The sequence below is a fragment of the Silene latifolia genome, chromosome Y (genome assembly GCF_048544455.1).
Source record: "Silene latifolia isolate original U9 population chromosome Y, ASM4854445v1, whole genome shotgun sequence".
Taxonomy (NCBI): Eukaryota; Viridiplantae; Streptophyta; class Magnoliopsida; order Caryophyllales; family Caryophyllaceae; genus Silene; species Silene latifolia.
In genome coordinates this window covers 323292473-323313632 of record NC_133538.1, presented here as the reverse complement: position 1 = coordinate 323313632, position 21160 = coordinate 323292473, and the positions used below count along the sequence as shown (strand labels likewise).

Below are 21160 nucleotides of genomic sequence, written 5' to 3'. Positions count from 1 at the left end.
GTCCCACAGTCTGCCTATGTAAACGACTAGTCATCCTTATGACCTTACGGTGCTGAACCTACCATAAATCATCTTACAATCTAGTCACTCCGAGACGTCACCTCATTAAGTGACTAGGAGCTAATACCATGTTCATCCTATTCACTTGAATTGGGGTTATATATTAATGCCAATTTTCCAACATACACATAGAAGACACCTATTCTCCTGGATGATCTTCAAACGCACCTATTGTTTAAGTCGAGTGATGTGCAAAGGGAGTAGACCCTGGAATATTAGATTCTTTTTTTTTTTTTTTTTGGGAAAAGGTAAGTTATATATTAATGCCAACTTTCCAACATACACATACACAGGTTACACCCCCATCATATTACACGACATAAACAATTATCAATCCAAACTCTAGCTAAGTTACTCTTAATCATCTCATTTTTGCTTCTAACTCTAGCTAACAAATCCATTCTAACACTCAGAAAAACTCTCTCAGGCCTAGGATCACTGAATTCACAGGTACGTCCACCTGTAACCAATTACTCAGCAATGCCAGACATTTCCTACCAAACAAACACTTAAAATACAGATGCTCAATGCTTTCCTCATCAATACCACATAGAAGGCACCTATTCTCCTGGATGATCTTCATTTTGAACATACGGTCCTGAGTCAGTAATCTATTCTGAGCAGTAAGCCAGATGAAGAAAGAATGCTTAGGCAAAAGCACCCTATTACTCATCCATGGATGTCACTCAACAGGCACCCCCTCATCAACTAACCAAGAATATCCTATCTTAATGCTGTATTGAGGATTATGTGCTCTCCATTGCTCATTAAACAAAAATAGTTGCAACAGATTTTTCACCCAACAGACCTTACGCCATGCCCAGCTAGAGGACAAAGAAGGAGTAAAATCTTGCCATACCTGCTGTTTTATATAAATGGCATGAACCCAACAGACCCAAAGATGATCAGGTTTAGCTTCAATCCACCAGACATACTTCTCAATAGCAGCAATGTTCCAGCTATGGAGATGTCTAAGTCCCAGTCCACCATTCTTCCTAGGTTTACACAGCTTGTTCCAAGCCACCAGTGCAGGGCTTTCCTTAGCCTCATTGCCATGCCATAGGAAAGCTCTACACAGAGCATCAATCTTATTTAGCACAGCCTTTGGGATGATAAAAATACGTGACCAGTAATTATGCACGGTGTTGAGGACTGTTTTGATAAGAATGAGTCTCCCTGCATATAAAAGTTTCTTGCTTCCCACAGCCCTAATTCTCTTAGTCACCTTATCAACCAGCTGCTGGCAATCCATAATCCCCAAACACTTGGGAATAATATTTACCCCCAAATATCTAAAAGGGATAGCTCCTCTTTTCATACCAGTAGCCTGTTCAATCTGGTCCATAAAACTTTCAGGGATGCCATTCCCATACATATTAGATTTCCCTTCGTTCATCTTCAATCCTGAAGCTCTGGAGAAAGTCTCAATGGCTCTTAACACCAGTGTTAGAGAAGTCATGTCTCCTCTACAGAATACCACCAGGTCATCAGCAAAGCACAAGTGAGTGAAGCCAACTCTAGCACAAAGAGGATGATATTTAAACCCCTTAACTCTCTGAATTCTCTCCAACAAACGACTTAAGTATTCCAGGCAGATTGTAAAGAGGAGAAGGGATAAGGGGTCACCTTGTCTTAGCCCTCTTTTTCCTTGAAAGTATCCAAAAGTCTCACCATTGACAGCAAGCGAGTAAGAGGTAGAACTAACACATTCCATAATCAGATTAGTCAAGCTCACACGGAACCCCAAGCACTCTAGCATCCCTATGAGAAACTCCCACTCAACAGAATTGTATGCTTTTTGAATTAGCATGATTTTAGGAGAGCAAGTTTTCCTTTTATAAAGCTTGATAAGGTCTTGACATATCAGAATATTACCAACGATGTCCCTGCCTTGAATAAAAGCACTCTGTGCAGGATTTATGTTCTCAGGAGTATGCCCGCCAATCTGTTACAGAGCACTTTAGCCAAACATTTGTACATAGTGGGGATCAGAGTTATCAATTTTGGGGATCAGAGTCAAGATAGTATTATTGCACTCCTTCAATACTTTCCCAGGATCAAAAGCACTCTTAACTGCCCTAATGACATCTTTGCCCACAATACTCCAGCTGTCCTTAAAAAATTGGCTGCTATATCCATCTGGCCCTGGTGCTTTATTGCCAGGTATAGAGAACATAGCTTGCTTAATCTCCTCATCAGTCAAAGGAGCAGTAAGGATAGCCTGGTGCACTGCAGATAGACATTTACCAGACTGTACAACTCTTTTGTGAATCTGTGTGACAGTCTTTGAAGTGCCCAACAAACCAACCTAAAACTCCTCAAAGGCATTTTTTATTTCCTCAGGTTGGGTACAAAGATTGCCACGTTTATCCTTAAGCTGATAGACTTTGTTCCTTACCCTACTTCTCTTTATGCTAGAGTGAAAGAAAGAGGTGTTGTCATCACCTTCTTTCATCCAATGTTCCTTAGCTTTTTGAGCAAGGTACAAGCCTCTGGCCTTAACAAGAGTGCTAAGCTCCTCAGCACAATCTCTCTCAGCTTGGCACAAATCAGGATTGAAAGGATCCATTCTCAACTTTTCTTGAAAATGTTTCAGGGATAATTCAGTAACTTGAGTTAAATTCTCAATATCATTGAAATTAGCCCTATTCAGCTGCTTGAACCCATGTTTTAAACTCTTTAATTTCTGCATAACTTGGTACATTGGAGTGCCATAAACAGGGACTCTCCACCCCTCAGTAACCACCTCCAGAAAGTTCTCATCCAAAGCCCACATATTAAAGTATTTAAACGGGGTCTTCTTCCTTTCACCACTGTCAACCATAGAAATGAGGCAGGGACAGTGGTCAAAAAGACCTTCAGGGAGAAAGTTAGCATAAGAGTCAGGGAAGCTAAGAATCCATTCATCATTTGTAAGGACCCTGTCCAGCCTACTGTAAATCTTAGAGCCATGCTCATGCTTATTATTCCACGTATAATAAGAACCTATGGTCTTGAGCTCTTACAATTGTCGTTGAGCCATCATCTCCTTCATGGGAGCCATTTCACTCCAAGTGACATCAGCCCCTCCAATTCTTTCATTCACATCAATCACACTGTTGAAGTCCCCACAAACTATCCAAGGCCCTTGAACAAGCCCCTCACAAGCCTGCAGATTATTCCATAAAGAGATCCTCTCCTGGCTTTTATTAAAACCATACACCATAGTGACCCAAAACTTCTTATTATTACCCTTATCAAAAACTTGAGCATGGATGAGCTGATCACTCACCATCTGAATATCCACATCAAACATCAGAGGTTGCCATACCAACCAAATCCTACCACCAGGGTGACACCCATTATTTGTGCAGATGGACCAATTGTCACAAATGTTATTCCTTACCTTTATCCATTTACTACCTTTGATTTTAGTCTCAAGCAAACCATATAAACCTAAATTATTTTGATGAAGGAACCATCTTATTTCATTTTGTTTATTTAGGCTATTCATACCTCTAACATTCCAAAATCCCAACTTAATCATTATCAGTATATCCAACCTGAATCACCCTCTTACCATTACTCACATTCCTAGCCTTCAGCAAAGAGACAGTAAGAGCATCCATTAAAGATATACCTCTTGGTGTAAAGATTCTGGGCTCACTTGAATCTTGCCTTAACATTTTAGTGATAAATCTCCTAGGTAAAGACTGTGTCTCAACCACTGGTGACTTCCCCACAATGACAGGTACTCCTACAGAAACAGAAGGTTCAGGTGTAACCAACTGATCACTTGGAGACTTGGCCTGAGCAACTGGTTTCGAGACTGGAGTCTGAGGTTTCCTAGGACCAGCTGCAGCTTGCTGAGGTTTAGGTTTAGGTCTCCATATCTTCTTTGGTTTCTAACCCCCCTCCTTCCTGCACTGATCAGAAGAATGCCCCATACCTTTGCATTTCTCACAAGTTAAAGGTAACCAGTCATATGCCACCCTTACTTTATGAGACTTACCCAGTTCATCCAAAAACTCGATTTCAGTTGAAAATTCCTGCCCAATCTGGACTTCAACCAACATTCTCGCAAAACCTAAGAAAGCTCTACGAGAAGTCGCCTCATCACATCTTAAGAATTTGCCAACTAGTCCACTAATTTTTGACAAACAACTAGTTCCCCAAAATTTTATGTCAAGCCCATAAAGTTTTACCCAGATTGGAATCGATTTTACATCATGTTTAATCAATTCCGTCTCCGGTTTCCACTCCTTAACGATAACTGGTTTGTTATCAAACATTAAGTGTCCTGTGTTCACAACTTCCATTTGCTTTTCCTTCGTCTTAAATCGCACCAAAAAAATCCCATTAGGTTAAAAGGAAATACGATCAACCCCATAAGATTGCCATACCCTTTTCACAAACCCAGATATAACACTCGCATGAGGTTTCGCCCCTAAGATGTAACAAAAGACAGCGGATGACCAGAAATTACCTCCTCCTCAACATCATCTGTTGACAGTCGAAGTAATGGCTCCGTTACCTCTTTATCAGATCCAGGACCTTCCTCAACTTCATAATCCGGTATCTCATCTTCTGATAATTTCTCTTCCTCCACAATAACATCCAGTTCCGAATTAGATAATGGTGGGAAATTAAGACTCACTCGACGAACCGGAGATGGAGATGATCCACTCGAACTCGCTATATTCGTACCTACTGTTTTTTGTGATTTTGTATTATGTGAATTATTATTATTATTAGAACGATTACTATGCTGATTATTAATTGATTTGGGATTATTAGGTTTAGGGTTCTTTCTTTTAGCCATTGCTGATAAGAAATCCCTAAATTAGAATATTAGAGTTTCTCTCTCTAAAATCTCTCTCATCCCTTTATTGGAATATTAGATTCGTGGTACATATTAGATTCTGGAATTTGTAATACACTAAGTCTTGAGAGTACATATTAGATTTTGGAATATGTAAGTCGTGTAAGACAGGAAGTCATGTTTCTGGACTAATTCTGGAAACATATCACGAGGCAACGAAAACGAGATACAATTTTCAAAATTGGACAACGAAAAGGTCGTACGAAAATCTCTCTAACATCGTACATGCATTAAAAAATGTTCCACGTGCATGAAATAACATTGTGCATGCATGAAATATGTAAGTCATGTGTCCAGGGTCAAATCTTAAAGTAATCTCAAGTGAACTTTTAAAATGTTGCATTTTCAATTAGATTTTGGAATTTTATTATTAACTTCGACGGTTGGGGATGTGGTAGCAATGAAGGATGTAGTGGTGGATCACAATTTGCCGGTTTCTTAATACTTGTCTTAATCTTGCATTAGAAAACGTGCTACGTGCATGAAATAACTGTTGGAGTATGAGTCCTCGACAATAGTGTGATCACATTATTAAAATTCATAATAAGAATACATAAAGGGATGATTCATTTTTATACATTAACTGATCAACATTAATCGGTAATGATTGACGGACTAGAGTTTGACATTACTGTCGTTTGACAGTGGTGATCAGTTGATCGCTTAAGGTCACACCTAAAGGACAATTCCCTTAATAGATAAAATGAATTAATTGTATAATGATACAGATTTATTAATTTCTTAAAATTGAATAAATTACAAATGTGAGTAAGAATATGAATCTTGTTGTAATTGGATTAAATGAGATTCGTTTTAGTAATTAGGATGTTATATTACTAAAACTTTGTTTTATGAAACAATTAAATTAAGAATGAACGGTTAATTATAATTGCAATGTGCTGTAGATTATATTAACATGAACCATTTTATTTACTTATAATTGCGAATTACTAGTCAATTGTTGTATATAATTAAATTAATATATGTAATAATATTTAATTATTAAATATGCATTAATATTATTAATAACATGTTACATGTTACATGTCACACATTATATGACAAAATGACAATTGAGAAAAATAAAATGGACTCCATATTACAAAGGGGGCACCGACTTTTTAGAGGAGTTTTGGGTGAAATGGGTAAATTGTTTTATTAGTGGAAAACAAAATGATTACCTTATAACCTATTCTACACTCTAGCTCATATTGATAAGAACAACTCTAAAAAGCAAAGGGGCATGCATTGGGTCCTTGAACCAACCCCTACCCACCGGTTTTTTCCCGCTCTATAATGAATAAGAATTGTTCTTATTTAATTATTCATTCTTACACAATTTCACTTCGTACTCTTCTCTATTTTTCTCTCTAAAATAAAGTTTTAGAAAAGAAAATAAAATTTGTTCAAAATCTTATATTTAGATTACTAAAAGTAGTAATAGAAATAATAATAAGATTAATTTTAAGGTCACTAATTTAATATATCTAGTTAATATATAAATTAGTATTAAGGGTTTGTCTTGGTGCAATTGAAAGGAGGTTCTCACATTATTGAGACAAGGAGGATCATCCATTTATTTTAAGCTCAAGAACAAGTAGGAAATGAGTTCTTACTTGTGCCCTTAAACCGATTTCATCATTGTAAGAAGCATTCTTCTTATCTTTGTTTTATATAAAATTAATGAGTAATAAGATATAAAATTAAAGAGTTTAATTTGAGGGTTTATAAATCCTTTCAAGTGGTATCAGAGCAAATGGTTGTTACATGCATAATCGGTTTGGTTTTTCCGAGTTATTTGTAAATTAATTAAAACTAAAATTTGAGATTTATGAAGATAAAGTCACTAAAATTTTTGAATGTCATATATTTTGGTCCTAAAATGAATTTAGGTCATTTTTATGATTTATGGTAATTTATGGCTTATTTTAATGATTCTTAGTAATTTTATAACATTTAAATGTATAAAATGGTAATTAAAATGCTAAAAATAGTTAAACTTTATCTCTGACCGTGAATTTTTTATATGACCTTACATGCATATTTTTCATATTCTATGTAAAATTTCGGATCATTGTGATTAGTTTTTCATGATTTATAATTTTTATGAGATAAAAATGACATAAATGGAGGTAAAATGGTTAAAATTAGTTAAACTTCAAAACAGGCAATTAACTTTTAATATGTTGTCACATGCACATTTTACTCACTGGTTCTAAAATTTTAGATGAACTTGACTCATTTTGCATGATTTATGAATTTTTAGTGTAAAAATGACATAAATAGTGACTATTTTAGCAAAAATAGTTAAAATAAAATGCGTGGCATGAGAAAATTATTTTAGGTTGAATAGTTATCCCAAAAATAAGATCTAAAGTTAGAACTTTGATTAGATTAATTTTTGTATGCTTTAGATGTTTTATTTGATTAAATCGATAAATAACAACCATATTTTCTCGAAATAAATTAAAAAATTTTAACCTTGATTTTTGACATTATGAGTGTCATGGAATTTTTCCAGAATTTTCAAAAATTTAAAATTCAAATTTTGAAATTATTTTAATTTAATTTGGTTTTATATCATAAAAGGTTATGATTTTAAGGTCAAAAACAAGCATAAATGATAAAACAAGTTGAATTATTGTAAAAATTTGAGGGATGACTAATTTTTGAGTCCTAAGATGTTAGGATAATTAACTTGGACTAAAATTAGATTTTAGTATTGTTTTTGTGATTTTAAGAAGTTAAAAATCGCGAATTACCATAAAACCAGACTATATTTACGATATAAATTAAATAGGGCGATTTGGCACATAATTTGGCATGTTAGATACATATTATAATGCTGAAATTTTATTGATGAATGTCATATTTTATTTATATAATTTTGGAATTATGTCATTTTATCTTAGTATGGCCTTAGTTTTAATCGATATTACACGTAATGAAAGGGAATATTGATTCGGTTGTAATTTAATGTGATCTCGTATCACTTTTATTTTATTTAATTAGATTTTATTTTACAAATGTATAATAGGAAGTACAATGTACATTTTATTATTTAATTATTTGTAATCCCGGAGTTTCCTAAAGATGGTGCCATTCGGAAAGGAGTTCCGATCAAGACGGTGTTTGTCCTTGGGAGGCGTGTCATTGAAAATTCAAGGGACCAAAGGAGTTGGTTTCCGAATATGTAATAGAATATAAGATTTTCTATTTTAGGAAAGGCCATACTAGGAAATTTATTTATTGCTTTGCATTTTTCTTTATATTTTACATGCATTGCCAAATCGCCATTAACATCACATGCATTTTTTTTTATATATAGAGTCTTTTCGACCGTGTCGATTATAATTATCCTAGTTCACTAATATAGTTCACATAAAAGGTGATAGATAATAAATCGATAAGACCTTTCACATATATAAAATTGAGATTAGCCTTACTAAATATTAGGACTCATGAATCCCTTTGACATTTGGGGTAGATTCGGTTCCCCGTGGTACTTTCATTTTTCATTGGGTAAGTAGGGTAATAAAACGTTATTACACGCGAAATTCGGTTGGTCTCAACGGGACACGAAGACTAGTCTTGTGTTCCGATGCTAGAGATGAACTTAACGTAATATCATCGACCGAGAGTTCTAATTTTAGAATCGGTTAAAGAGTTAACCCACCGAGTTATATTAGTGAGGGATATATCGGTTTCCCGTGTCTGAATTAATATGAATTTGGATCTCGGAATCATTTATATAATTGGGTGGAGGTCATTATATAAATGCCAAAACATGCTAAAATGTTTTCATATTTTAACGATGAATGTTTCTTTTCCCACTATTTTGTTGTTTTATGTTGTTCTTTATTATCGCTCCTATTTATATATGATATTAATTCGATTGTAACATGAGTCTCCGCTAAACCACTACTATAAAAGACAAATAGAATCTCTTTCTAAATCCTCAAATGAACCGTATCATAGGTAATGGACTAGCTCCATAGGAATCGTTCTATTCCATAGAACTCCATAGAAGAAGTCCTATGCAAATATAAGATTAGCATCTTAAAATTCCTTGCATACCTATAATTTCTTGTGAAGAAATATGACTAGAATTAAAGATTAGTCAAAGTATGTTTTGATAATTTCTTCTATGCATCAATGGTTCATTTAAAAGTTTTATTGCTCAACTTAAACACTTGTCATCAAGTACTTAAGTTGTTAAGAACATGACAATGTGAAATTAGTAAATTGGTTTGTTAGAAATTTTAATTGACCAAATACCACAATAAAGTTCATCCTTGTGAATGATTAACTAGGAATTTATATGAAGATAAGTCTTCATCAAGTAGAAATTCTTAAAGTAAGTGGGAGCAATAAGAAGTAAGTACCTATCTTAATTGTTAAGGATAAAACTAGGCTCGAAAGAGAAAGTGTTAGACACTAAATTAGATACAAACCCCAAATAAGTAAAGATCAAGGAAGTTGGTTGTGTGACTCCAATATATTCCTTCTTGAATATCAATGACATTGACATTACATTCTTGCGAATTATCACGTCATTAGTATTTGATACTAATATGTTAATCATGTTAAAAATTGCCAAATTTTATGATTATAAAATATGGCAAAAGGATGTCAAAACCACCTCTCTAAATGGGTATTTAGAGGAGGATGTGTTCATGACACAAACCGCGGGTTTTGTAAATCCTTAGAATCCTAACATTTAATAATCGTATGACAACTAGCAAGAATAAATTTAAAATTTACATGAATGGAACTAGGGTAGTTGCCATTTCATCCATATAAGTGTTATAGTGTATTCATTTTAGTTTTGTATTTAGAATTGTACCTCAATAATTGTTATGATGTACACTAAGTCTAAATAAGAATATAATTCATGTTTTTGTAGAAAAACGCAAAGGGTTTCACTATTGTGCAATTAAAACATGCGTTGTGCCCTTATATACCACGATTAAGTTTATGGTGAAATCATACAAATCAAGGTAATTATATTCAAACTAAAAATAAATGTCATATATATTGTATAAGACTCAAGTTGATAACCCCAATCATTTCTCAATTCTTGATTGAAAATTGCATTAAGTAATTAGTTTTGACTAGTGTCCCAAACCATTTGATTGGGAATCTCTTGGTGTGTGTGAATCTTGTATTCAAAGCAAGATTAATTCATGACTTTTTCATAGAGAAGGATTATGAATAGAGCAAGATATTCGCCCTATTTACACTTTGAAGTGTATGGTCGAATACAATTTCAATCAGAAAAGGTTATTACTTCTTCATCTCTTCTACCGACGAGCTGGGTAGATACTTGGTATCCACTTAATGAGGTAAGAAGAGAGATTTTTTGAACAAGTTCAATGAATGTTTAAAAGTATCAAAACCTAGAGATTATAAAACCAAAGTATTTGTACTTTGTTAAAATTGGGAACAATAAAGTGAAGACTTTTATATGCACCAAAAGGAGTGTGATATAGTATCACAAGTTCACTTTCATTATGATATGATTGAATCTTTACTATAAAGTTGGAAGTAGTTTCTATCACAATTGGTCTAGTATTTATTTATTCCACTAAAACAAAACATAATTTAAGCAATCATCTACATTTTAAGAGGATTATTTCTTATAGACAGAGTGGAAGAAAATGTTCAAGAGCCACAAACTGAGAATAAGACTTGGGAAGATGTTCCTTCTTGGTAAAAAATCAGTAAATATTTTCGAAATCTAAGTAGACAAGAATCATGTTATTTTGAAAATAACAAACCTGTAACTTATTAAGATGCTTTATCTAGTTTCAACTCCGTAAAAGTCCGATGCAAGCATAAACATAAAAATGTTTATTTAGCTTGGTTGGTTGGTGGCAAAAGGGTTTTGCACGCAACAACAACGCTTCATTGTATTTGGATGTGATTTGATATAGTTGGATTTTAAAATCATCTTGCATGAGTTTTGTAAATCGCGACTATCCTAAGGTAGAATACAAACTTAAGAAGAAATCTTAAGTAGAACTTAAGGAGTTGAATTGTATGTTTTGATCATGTGATAAACATGTCTTGAATTGTCGAGTAGTTCTGTTTATACATGGAGTTTAGTGGGAGTAATGTAGTGTTACTAGTCTTATATGTAAGCGACATATTGGTCATTGTGAATGATGAAAGACTTAGGATAGGAATAATACATCTCTAAGGTATCCAGACCTATAAAGATAGTTCTAAGAGGATATTAGCGTTAAATAAATATTCTTATAATGATAAGAGTCTAGACAAGTTCAAAGGTATTGAACATGTAGAAATTGAATCCACTTGCTTCCACTGTAGGATTAATTCATTAAGCTAAGATGTATCGACATTCTTATAATTCGTATACTTAGAGTATGACGAAAGATTATAAATTGAATTTAAGTGAATGTCACTATATAGCCATATAGTCTATCCATTAGTACTCAAGAAGCACTAATGATATGTCTTCTATGTCTCATATGTAGATAACATATTATTCATTGAGAATGATGGAACAATACTCTCTTCCGTGAAGAAGTGATTGGGTGACTACGAAGAGATGCAAGACATCTTTAGTATCTGAATCTATAGTGATAGATGAGAGAGGATAAGTGTGAAGAAATAATCATTGGATTTATGTGCAATAACTTACACAAAAACCATATTCTACACACATAAGGATGGTTGGAGAACCATCTTGGCTATATTATTTAAGGAGGATATCTGCTAGAAACTGAAGGATAAGTAGATCTATATACTTACATATTCATATATGTTTTAATTTAATTTGTCATAAAATTAATGATTGATCTTATGCATGCAAACATTAAAACAAAATAAGGAAGAAACATTGTTCTTACATTGTGATTTTCGGTTTAATGGGCACAAGAGAGATCACCTTTCTCTCTTGTTCTTGAGCTTTCCCTTTTGGATGAACTAAGACCCAAGTGTAGGATCTCTCCCAAGGATTTATACCCAAAGCTTACTCTTAATTAAATTTAATATTATAGTTACTAGTACAATATTAATCTTGTATGAAATTGACCCAAAAATATTATAAGACACTTAATATTTTCGGTTTGGAGAGGAGGAAGAAGGAAATTTTTATTTCTCTTTCTAAAACTCAAAGTTTAGATGAATAATGAATGAATGATAAAAACACAAAACATTTTGTGTATATTAGGTGAAGTAAGAGGAAAAACCAAGTGGTTTTTCCTCTCACAAAACCGGGTGGAAGGGGGGCATGGGAGGGAGCCAATGCATGCAATTATTTGTCTTCACAATGCATAATAGGGTTGCATGGCTAGATTAGTAGGTAATCATCATGCCTTCCACTAATACAATCAACTTAATATTAGCTTAATACTCCTCCAATTTTCAGCACATTGGATAATATGGATTCCATATTATTTTTGTCAATTTATCAATTTGTCACATGTCATATGTAACATAAATTTGTTATGTATTTTTTTTTAACATATTAAAAATCAACGTATTAATAAAAATACGTCATATGCAAAAATCGACTTAGTAATTCATAATCACTTGTACCAAAATAATTTACCAATTTATAAATCGTATTTATAATAATTCATTCAAATTTAATTGTTTCCTTAAACAATAATTTCATCTGAGTAATGATACAATTCGATTACTCAGACCGTATCTCATTTTAATCAATTTCAATGTGATACGTAAATTTTACTTCCAAAATCGTCCGTCAATTTTCAAGTAATTCAATTAACTCGTAACATTATACGATTAATTAAATGATCAATTAAGAGTGTTGCCCTATAGGTATGACCTGGGGATCAATCGATCACCACCGTCGCACGACGTAATGTCAAACTCTAGTCGCCCAATCATTACCGATATATGTTGCTCGGTTGACAAGTAAAAATATTACTTCCCAATTGTATTCTTTATAATGAGATTTAAACATGTGATCATCATGATCAACAGTCGTGATCGCATTATTGTCGGAGGACACATATTCCAACAATCTCCCACTTGTCCTCGACAAGTGTGCATCACCAATTCTCTTGTCCTATTACTATCTCCCACTCAATGCAAGGTGTCTTTCAGGTCGTACTTGCAAGTGATCATATCGAGAGTGGTTTCCTCGATCTGGAGAATAACTGATTGACCGGATTTATCTATCATAGATACCTTCCGAGCGTGGCCACGCATTTCCAGTTCATTACTCCTCGAGTGGCCCTGAGATATTGTTATAACCCTGACTAGGGATGGACAATTCCTATCGCACTCATTCCCTTCGACTAGACACAGCCATCATAACCCAAAATATGCCCATTTGACCCCATTTACGAAGGTCGTAGTAACATAAATCAAAGTTAATCAAACGTGCCATCTTAGGCGAATAGTCTTTAGTCAAAAGAATCGACTCATTTGAATACTATAGCGGCTCTCGCCACGACCAGGCTATATAAATTTGCCAGAACTCTATAAGCGGTCATTAGGCCCGACAAAAAGTTCCTAACAGTCTGCCTATGTGATCGACTAGTCATCTCACATGACTCTATGGCACTTGAACTTGCCATCAATCGCATCACACTCTAGTCACTTCGAGACGTCACCTCATGTAAGTAACTATGGGCAAATACAATGTTAATCCATGTTCACTTTAACGGGGTTCAATTGTCTCCACAACCCGTTTGGATGTAACAATGTACAAGGTGAGTTAATAATAACTCAAACGACAAATGTCGACATCACACTCGGGTAGTCAATATCATATTACAACCTTGTGATGTATATCGTAAGTGTAATCACTTATTGATTGCAATAGAAGTTTAACATGCCATGTGTTCATGTGTTCAAACTTCTTACACTTGCATTTTCCTTTATATTCATGTTCTCTCTCATAGCATGAATCTTACCAAGTACGCATCAAGGTTCCCGACCTTGGTTTCGGTTCTTTAACTTGAAAGAACTTCCTTATCGATTATCACATAACGAACGAATTTGTGGTGAATGATATAACTTGTACTGATCAAGTACTCCATCCACACACAATGCACTAGGTACATGTTTTGTAGAGTCTTGCAACAATTTGCCAAGACGATTGGCCTAACACTTCTCATAAGTCCTAGCATAGTTAGGAAAGATTAGTTTTGAGTAACTTCTTATTAAACTAAGTATCTTTCCAAAACTTCTTATCTCTCCTTTTGATTTGAAAAGTTAGGATTTCTATAAATCTTTACGTGTGTTCGAACTTTCTATAATATGTGCAACCTCTTAACACATAATAGAGTATTCCGTCAAACACCGAAATCGCTCATCGGATTCTACTTGAGAATTCATGATGTTTCTATTATGGCTTACCAATGAATCATCATGCTCTTATGCATATGATTCACTATTGGACATGTGCATGATTTTTCTAATGGCGGAAACATTAGTTACTAATAATCATGAGATCAACCATTCATAGGTTCAATGAATGACCATGACTGCTAATGGCAATTCCATTTTCATCTATATGAATAACCTATGTGTATGTTGATATGATGTGTATTTCTTAATACTAATCCAATATTTCTTGTCGTAATTGGATTCATCATAGTCCAAATTCATCCAGAATTGAAAACTCAAAACTTCCTCTGTGAAGGAAGGTGTTAGCTCGTCATTCTTTAATGAGTGGTGAGTTGTAAACATTCAAAGGATGATAGCTCCCACTAAATTCCATGTCTTCACATGATAATTTCCTAACTCCCACTCAATTCCACATATTTCGAAATTGACTTCTCAATCGAAACTTTTCAAGAACTGAAATATAAATTGCATTGCCAAGTTATTAAGATAAAACCATATATGTTCCCATCATATCCCTTCAAAATACCTATTTTGAAGAGGTCTCATTTTAACCTTATGTAAAGAGATTTTAAATCTCTAACACACTCATGTCATAATGATGTGTAGCAATGTCATTATTCAAATATAAATAATATCTAGAACACGTCCTTCGAAATACCCTTTCGGAAGGAGGTTTAACCATTTCATAATGAGGTTAAGCAATGACATTTGCGTGGTTAAAACTTGGCCATTGAAGATATCGGTATATCAATCTTTGCAACTCGATCATAACTAGTATGTTACTATGATTCATTTAGGCTCTTAAGTAATTCTCAAGGTTGAAACTATTGGTCAAAATTTATCATATCGAACTTAGTCAAAAACTTGTTAAGACTTTACATTAGTCATTTTTCTTCCAAAACTTTCTTTTGGTCTCCTCGTGTAGTTATCATAAGAATATGTTCTTTCGATTACTTCACTTGGTCTCCTTTGTCATATAGAACTTACTTGAGACCATAGATCTCATCTATTTGGTATACTATGTAAATAGATATACCTTCATTCAAATCATTCTTTCTTGCGTAGATCTTCATTTACACAAGTACACAATTTTTTATCTTGTCTCGTATGTTGTGTCCTCATTTTTCTCCCACTCTATCTTTAGAATAAATACACTATAGATTCAAAGATAGCATATGAGACACAAATAATGATTTGAAGTATAAGGAGAACTACCTCATAGGTTGACTAATAGTTTTAGATTTCATATGTGTACTTGGTGATTGACATACCTTTAAGAGAGTTCATAAACTCAAAATCGCTTTATAAATGATCATACACAAGCCTTAAGCATGTGGACATATAATGAAACCCGTCATTATATTTGTCTATTAGATCACTTTAAGTTATATGTTTCTAAGAACAAGCATTTAAACATGAATTTTAGAACAAATGGATAAAATGATAAAACGGGTGACTTGGGTTGCAAACCAAGTCACCATTATCCAAATACAACCCATTATCCAAAATATCTTTTCATGTCGAACACGAAAACTTAAGGTTCTAAAATCCAAAACATAATTTAAAGTAAGAAAATGAAAAGCAAAGCTCCATGAAAGCTATTCTTAGCTTCTTGATGGTTTCTCATGCTTGCTTTTCCTTTCCCTTGTCTTTGCTTGGTGGAGGCCCTATTTAAAAATAAAAAGGGAGATACATTATCACAACTTTGCATCATAATACCATAGTTGAATTAGAAATATAAAAGAAGGATAGTCATTTACCTACTGGAGTAATGTTTCCAGCCTTAATATCACCAAGGTATTTGGAACAATTTCTTTTCCAATGTCCCATACCATTACAATAATGGCATTTATCAAGAGGACCCTTCTTGATTTTTGAAGTGCTAGCTTCACAAGTCTTAGCTTTGGTGAATGTGGGAGTTTGCTTCTTACCCTTCCTCCCATTCTTCTTGAACTTCCCCTTACTCTTAGTGCTTATGTTAAGCACATCTTTTGGTGGGTTCACATTTAACCCCATGTCCCTCTCGGCTTGCACAAGTAACTTGTGCAATTCTTCAAGAGACACATCCTTGTCTTGCATGTTAAAATTCACCCGGAATTGAACATATGCTTTGACTTTGGACAAGGAGTGTAGAATCCTATCTACAATGAGTTCTTTGGGGATTTCAACCTTTTGAATTTTCAAGGTCTCGACAAGCTCCATAAGTTTGAGCACATGAGGGCTAACCTTTTGGCCCTCTTTGAAGTCGAGATCAAAGAATGCCGCGGCCGCCTCATATTGGACGATCCGCGGAGTTTGTGAAAACATTGTCACAAGCTTGGAGTAAATCTCATTAGCATTGCCCATTTTAAAGGCTCTCCTTTGGAGGTCCGCCTCCATCGCAAATATCAAGACATTTTTCATTGCGGCGGACTCATTTTGGTAAGCCTCATATGCTTGCCTAGTGGCGGCAGTCGACCTAGTAGTAGGTTCGGGTGGAGAGGCCTCGGTAAGGTAACGAAGCTTGTCGTCACCTTGGGCGACCAATTTGAGTTAGGCATCCCAATCGGAGAAATTTGACACATTCTTTTCAAGTTTACATCGATCCATGAAGGATCGGAGCCAAGAAGTATTAGCGAGAGGCATGGCGTTTGGTGTTGGTGTTGCCATTTGTTATGAGAAAAAGAAGTGGTCTACAAAACAAAATAGAAGGAGTAAAACAAATGTCGTTTTAATAATAATACTCGTAAAAATGTAAGATTTAAACAAGTTTTATGCATTTTTCTAGTGACCTCTACCCAACTAGATAAATGATTCCAAGACCCAAATTCATATCAACTTAGGCACGGGGTAGCCGATGAAACCTTTATCAATATAACTAGGTGGATTAACCTTTTAATCGATTCTACTTTTAGAACTCTTGGTCGATAAAATTACTCTAATGTTTATCTATAGCCCAAAACACATCAACAAGGGCACGGGGTAGCCGATGAAACCCTTATCAATAACTTTTGTTGAGTTCAATCCAAATTTCGAATAAATGTGTCCATTATCCAAACCCACATTAACTTAGGCACGGGGTAGCCGATGAAACCCTTATCAACATGAATTCGGTGGATAGACATTTATCACCCACTTCCCCTACGTAACAAGGTTTTTACCCCGGGGGTAGCCGAGTGCACTCACTCGCGAAATAGGTTTTCATGGTTTCTACTATTTGGTAAGGCTATGTCTCAATTGATTGTTTTAGCGAGAGGTCATGTCAATTCATTATCTATCACGTTTTAAGTGAACTAAAGCGGTGAACTACGATAATTTTAATTGACACGGTCAATTAACTTGATGAAAGAAGATGCATGTTTTAGTTATGACGATTTAGCGATGCATGCGACATAAAATAAAATGCAAGCATAAAATAAATAAATCCTAGTATGGCCTTTCCTAAAATAGAAAAACTATTTAACTATTACATATTCGGAAACCAACTTCATTGGTCCCTTGAACTTCGGTTGTGACACGCATCTCGAGGTAACACCGTCTTTATGTATCGCCATTCTTGAAGAAATCCGTCTTTGGGAACTCTGGAATGAATAAAATTACATAATAAATTACATAATTTCCTATTATACATTTGTAACTAAAATAAAATAAATCTATTAAATTACAAAACGGTGATACGAGATCACAATAAAATTACAACTGAATCGATATTCCCATACATTTCGGGAAATACCAATTAAAATCTAAGGCCATACTAAGTAAAATTACATAATTCAAAAATTACATAAATTAAAATTATGACAATCATAAAGAAAATGCAGCATTATAATATGTATGAACATGCCCAATTTTATGCTAAATCGCCTTTAATTAGCCAATATCGTATATTACTCGATTTTTACGGATTTGCGTGATTTCAACATTTTATAATCACAAAAAATTACATAAATTCATATTTATGCATAAGTTAATTACCCCAAACTCTTAGGACTCAAAATTTAGTCTTCACTAATAATTTGACCATAATTAACTCATATTTATAAAATTGTTCATTAATGGACTAAAAATTACAAAAATAAGCTATAAATTTCAAATAAATCATAAAATTTCAAATAAATTTGAAATTTGAAATTTAAACTCATGAACATTCTTGAAAAATACCTTGACACTCATAATGTTCAAAAACTTAGGTTAAAAATTTTGAAATTTTTCCGGAAAAACAATGTTGCGGTTTATCGGTTTTTAATAAAATAATCATAAAAACATGGGAAAAATTATATTCATTAACTTTTCAATTTTAGATCTGAAAAAGATAATAAAATGCAACATATAACGTTTTTCCTTAGTCATAGATTATGTTTTATTAATTTTTCACTAATAATGTCACTATTTATGCTATTTTTCTTCAAAAATCCATAAATCATGCAAAAAGACTTCATTATAGCCCATTATTTTACACACATCTTTTAAAATTTCATGTGACAACATACTAAATTTCTATGACCAGATTCGAAATTTATCTCATATTAACCTATTTTTCACCTAAATCCGAATTTAATAATGAAAAATCCATTTTTCGAGTATAGCAAGTCCAAAAATTATGAAAATTTACAGGTTATCTCAAAATAATATATGTGACAACATATCCAAAAATAACTGGAAAATTCGAAGTATAGCTAATTTTAGACCGAAAATGACATTTTTACTCATAAAATCACATTTAAATGCCATTATTGTATAATATGAACAATAAAAATCCGTAAATTTAACCAAAATATCCTAAAACATTTTAGGACCAGAAATTTTAACATGCATGAATAAATTTCGTGATATATCATAATAACACAAGTTTTACAAGTTTTATATGTTAATCTTTATAACTCGAAAAAACTTTTAACCGATTTGCATGCAAACAACCATGGCTCTTGATACCGATTGAAGGATAAGTAGATCTATATACTTACATATTCATATATGTTTTAATTTAATTTGTCATAAAGTTAATGATTGATCTTATGCATGCAAACATTAAAACAAAATAAGGAAGAAACATTGTTCTTACATTGTGATTTTCGGTTTAATGGGTACAAGAGAGATCACCTTTCTATCTTGTTCTTGAGCTTTCCCTTTTGGATGAACTAAGACCCAAGTGTAGGATCTCTCCCAAGGATTTATACCCAAAGCTTACTCTTAATTAAAATTAATATTATAGTTACTAGTACAATATTAATCTTGTATGAAATTGACCCAAAAATATTATAAGACACTTAATATTTTCGGTTTGGAGAGGAGGAAGAAGGAAGTTTTTATTTCTCTTTCTAAAACTCAAAGTTTAGATGAATAATTAATGAATGATAAAAACACAAAACATTTTGTGTATATTAGGTGAAGTAAGAGGAAAAACCAAGTGGTTTTTCCTCTCACAAAACCGTGGGGAAGGGGGGCATGGGAGGGAGCCAATGCATGCAATTATTTGTCTTCACAATGCAAAATAGGGTTGCATGGCTAGATTAGTAGGTAATCATCATGCCTTCCACTAATACAATCAACATAATATTAGCTTAATACTCCTCCAATTTTCGGCACATTGGATAATATGGATTCCATATTATTTTTGTCAATTTATCAATTTGTCACATGTCATATGTAACATAAATTTGTTATGTATTTTTTTTAACATATTAAAAATCAACGTATTAATAAAAACACGTCATATGCAAAAATCGACTTAGTAATTCATAATTACTTGTACCAAAATAATTTACCAATTTATAAATCGTATTTATAATAATTCATTCAAATTTAATTGTTTCCTTAAACAATAATTTCATCTGAGTAATGATACAATTCGATTACTCAGACCGTATCTCATTTTAATCAATTTCAATGTGATACGTAAATTTTACTTCCAAAATCGTCCGTCAATTTTCAAGTAATTCAATTAACTCGTAACATTATACGATTAATTAAATGATCAATTAAGAGTGTTGCCCTATAGGTATGACCTAGGGGATCAACTGATCACCACCGTCGCACGACAGTAATGTCAAACTCTAGTCAGCCAATCATTACCGATATATGTTGATCAGTTGACGGTAAAAATATTACTTCCCAATTGTATTCTTTATAATGAGATTTAAACATGTGATCATCATGATCACCAGTCGTGATCGCATTATTGTCGGAGGACACATATTCCAACAGAAACATCATAGGCAGTTGAACAATGAGATATATACAACAGAAATTTTGTACACTTGCAATAATGAGATATGCAAGAAGGAGGGGACGATATTAGGAATCGGTTTAGTGAATTGGAGGAACTATGGTAGTTCGTTCCAATAACCGAAGGTCCTATCCCTACTCATTATGAGATCAGTGGGAGCTATTCAAGGCTTGAAAGCCTATGTCTAGATTGGATTTAGACACGTAATCAAAAGTTTTATAATAATGATTATACATAACAAAGGGAAAAAGGTACATAGTAAGGTTAGGGAAAGTGCAATGTGTTGCTAAGACTTACTAACCAAAGCCTTCTCATAGGCTTAGCATGATAAGTCATGCCATTTCAATTGAGTTGAGATATATGGATGTATACAATATTAAGTATGGATTATAGATTATGTAGTAATTGATATAGTATCAATTTTACATATGTGATAATACATTCATCGTTTGAGTTTTATTCAAAACTCTTTTCCTATAACACTTTGTTTTCCAAATAGGTTATCGAGACAATATTAAACCCTATTTAAGTGAACTGGATTAACACAATATTAGCCCCTAGTCACTTATATGAGGTGACGTCTCGAAGTGACTAGAGTGTGATGCGATTGTTGGCAAGTTCAAGTGCCATAAAGTCATAAGAGATGACTAGTCGATCACATAGGCATACTGTATGGGACACTC

The 21160-nt window shown here is 33.5% G+C and overlaps 1 protein-coding gene across 1 annotated transcript; it reads right to left on the bottom strand.

Moving 5' to 3' along the window:
• Positions 1-469: 469 nt before the first annotated feature.
• Positions 470-4861, bottom strand: LOC141631307 (uncharacterized). The gene is made up of 8 exons (XM_074443996.1): positions 4526-4861; positions 4052-4373; positions 3603-3796; positions 3066-3334; positions 2506-2873; positions 2108-2289; positions 758-2005; positions 470-676 (listed from the first exon to the last, which is right to left on the bottom strand). The coding sequence occupies exons 1-8, from the start codon at positions 4859-4861 to the stop codon at positions 470-472; spliced, it is 3126 nt and encodes a 1041-aa protein (XP_074300097.1).
• Positions 4862-21160: the final 16299 nt, after the last annotated feature.

Bases quoted from the DNA above. Each gene is read 5' to 3' on its own strand.
- LOC141631307 (XM_074443996.1), bottom strand. From the start codon at position 4,861: ATGGCTAAAAGAAAGAACCCTAAACCTAATAATCCCAAATCAATTAAT. The intron at 3,335-3,602 runs GTTGGATATACT...GTGGATATTCAG, and splicing joins ATGGTAAGAGGGTGATTCAG to ATGGTGAGTGATCAGCTCAT. The intron at 677-757 runs GTGCCTGTTGAG...CTTACTGCTCAG, and splicing joins CTTGGTTAGTTGATGAGGGG to AATAGATTACTGACTCAGGA.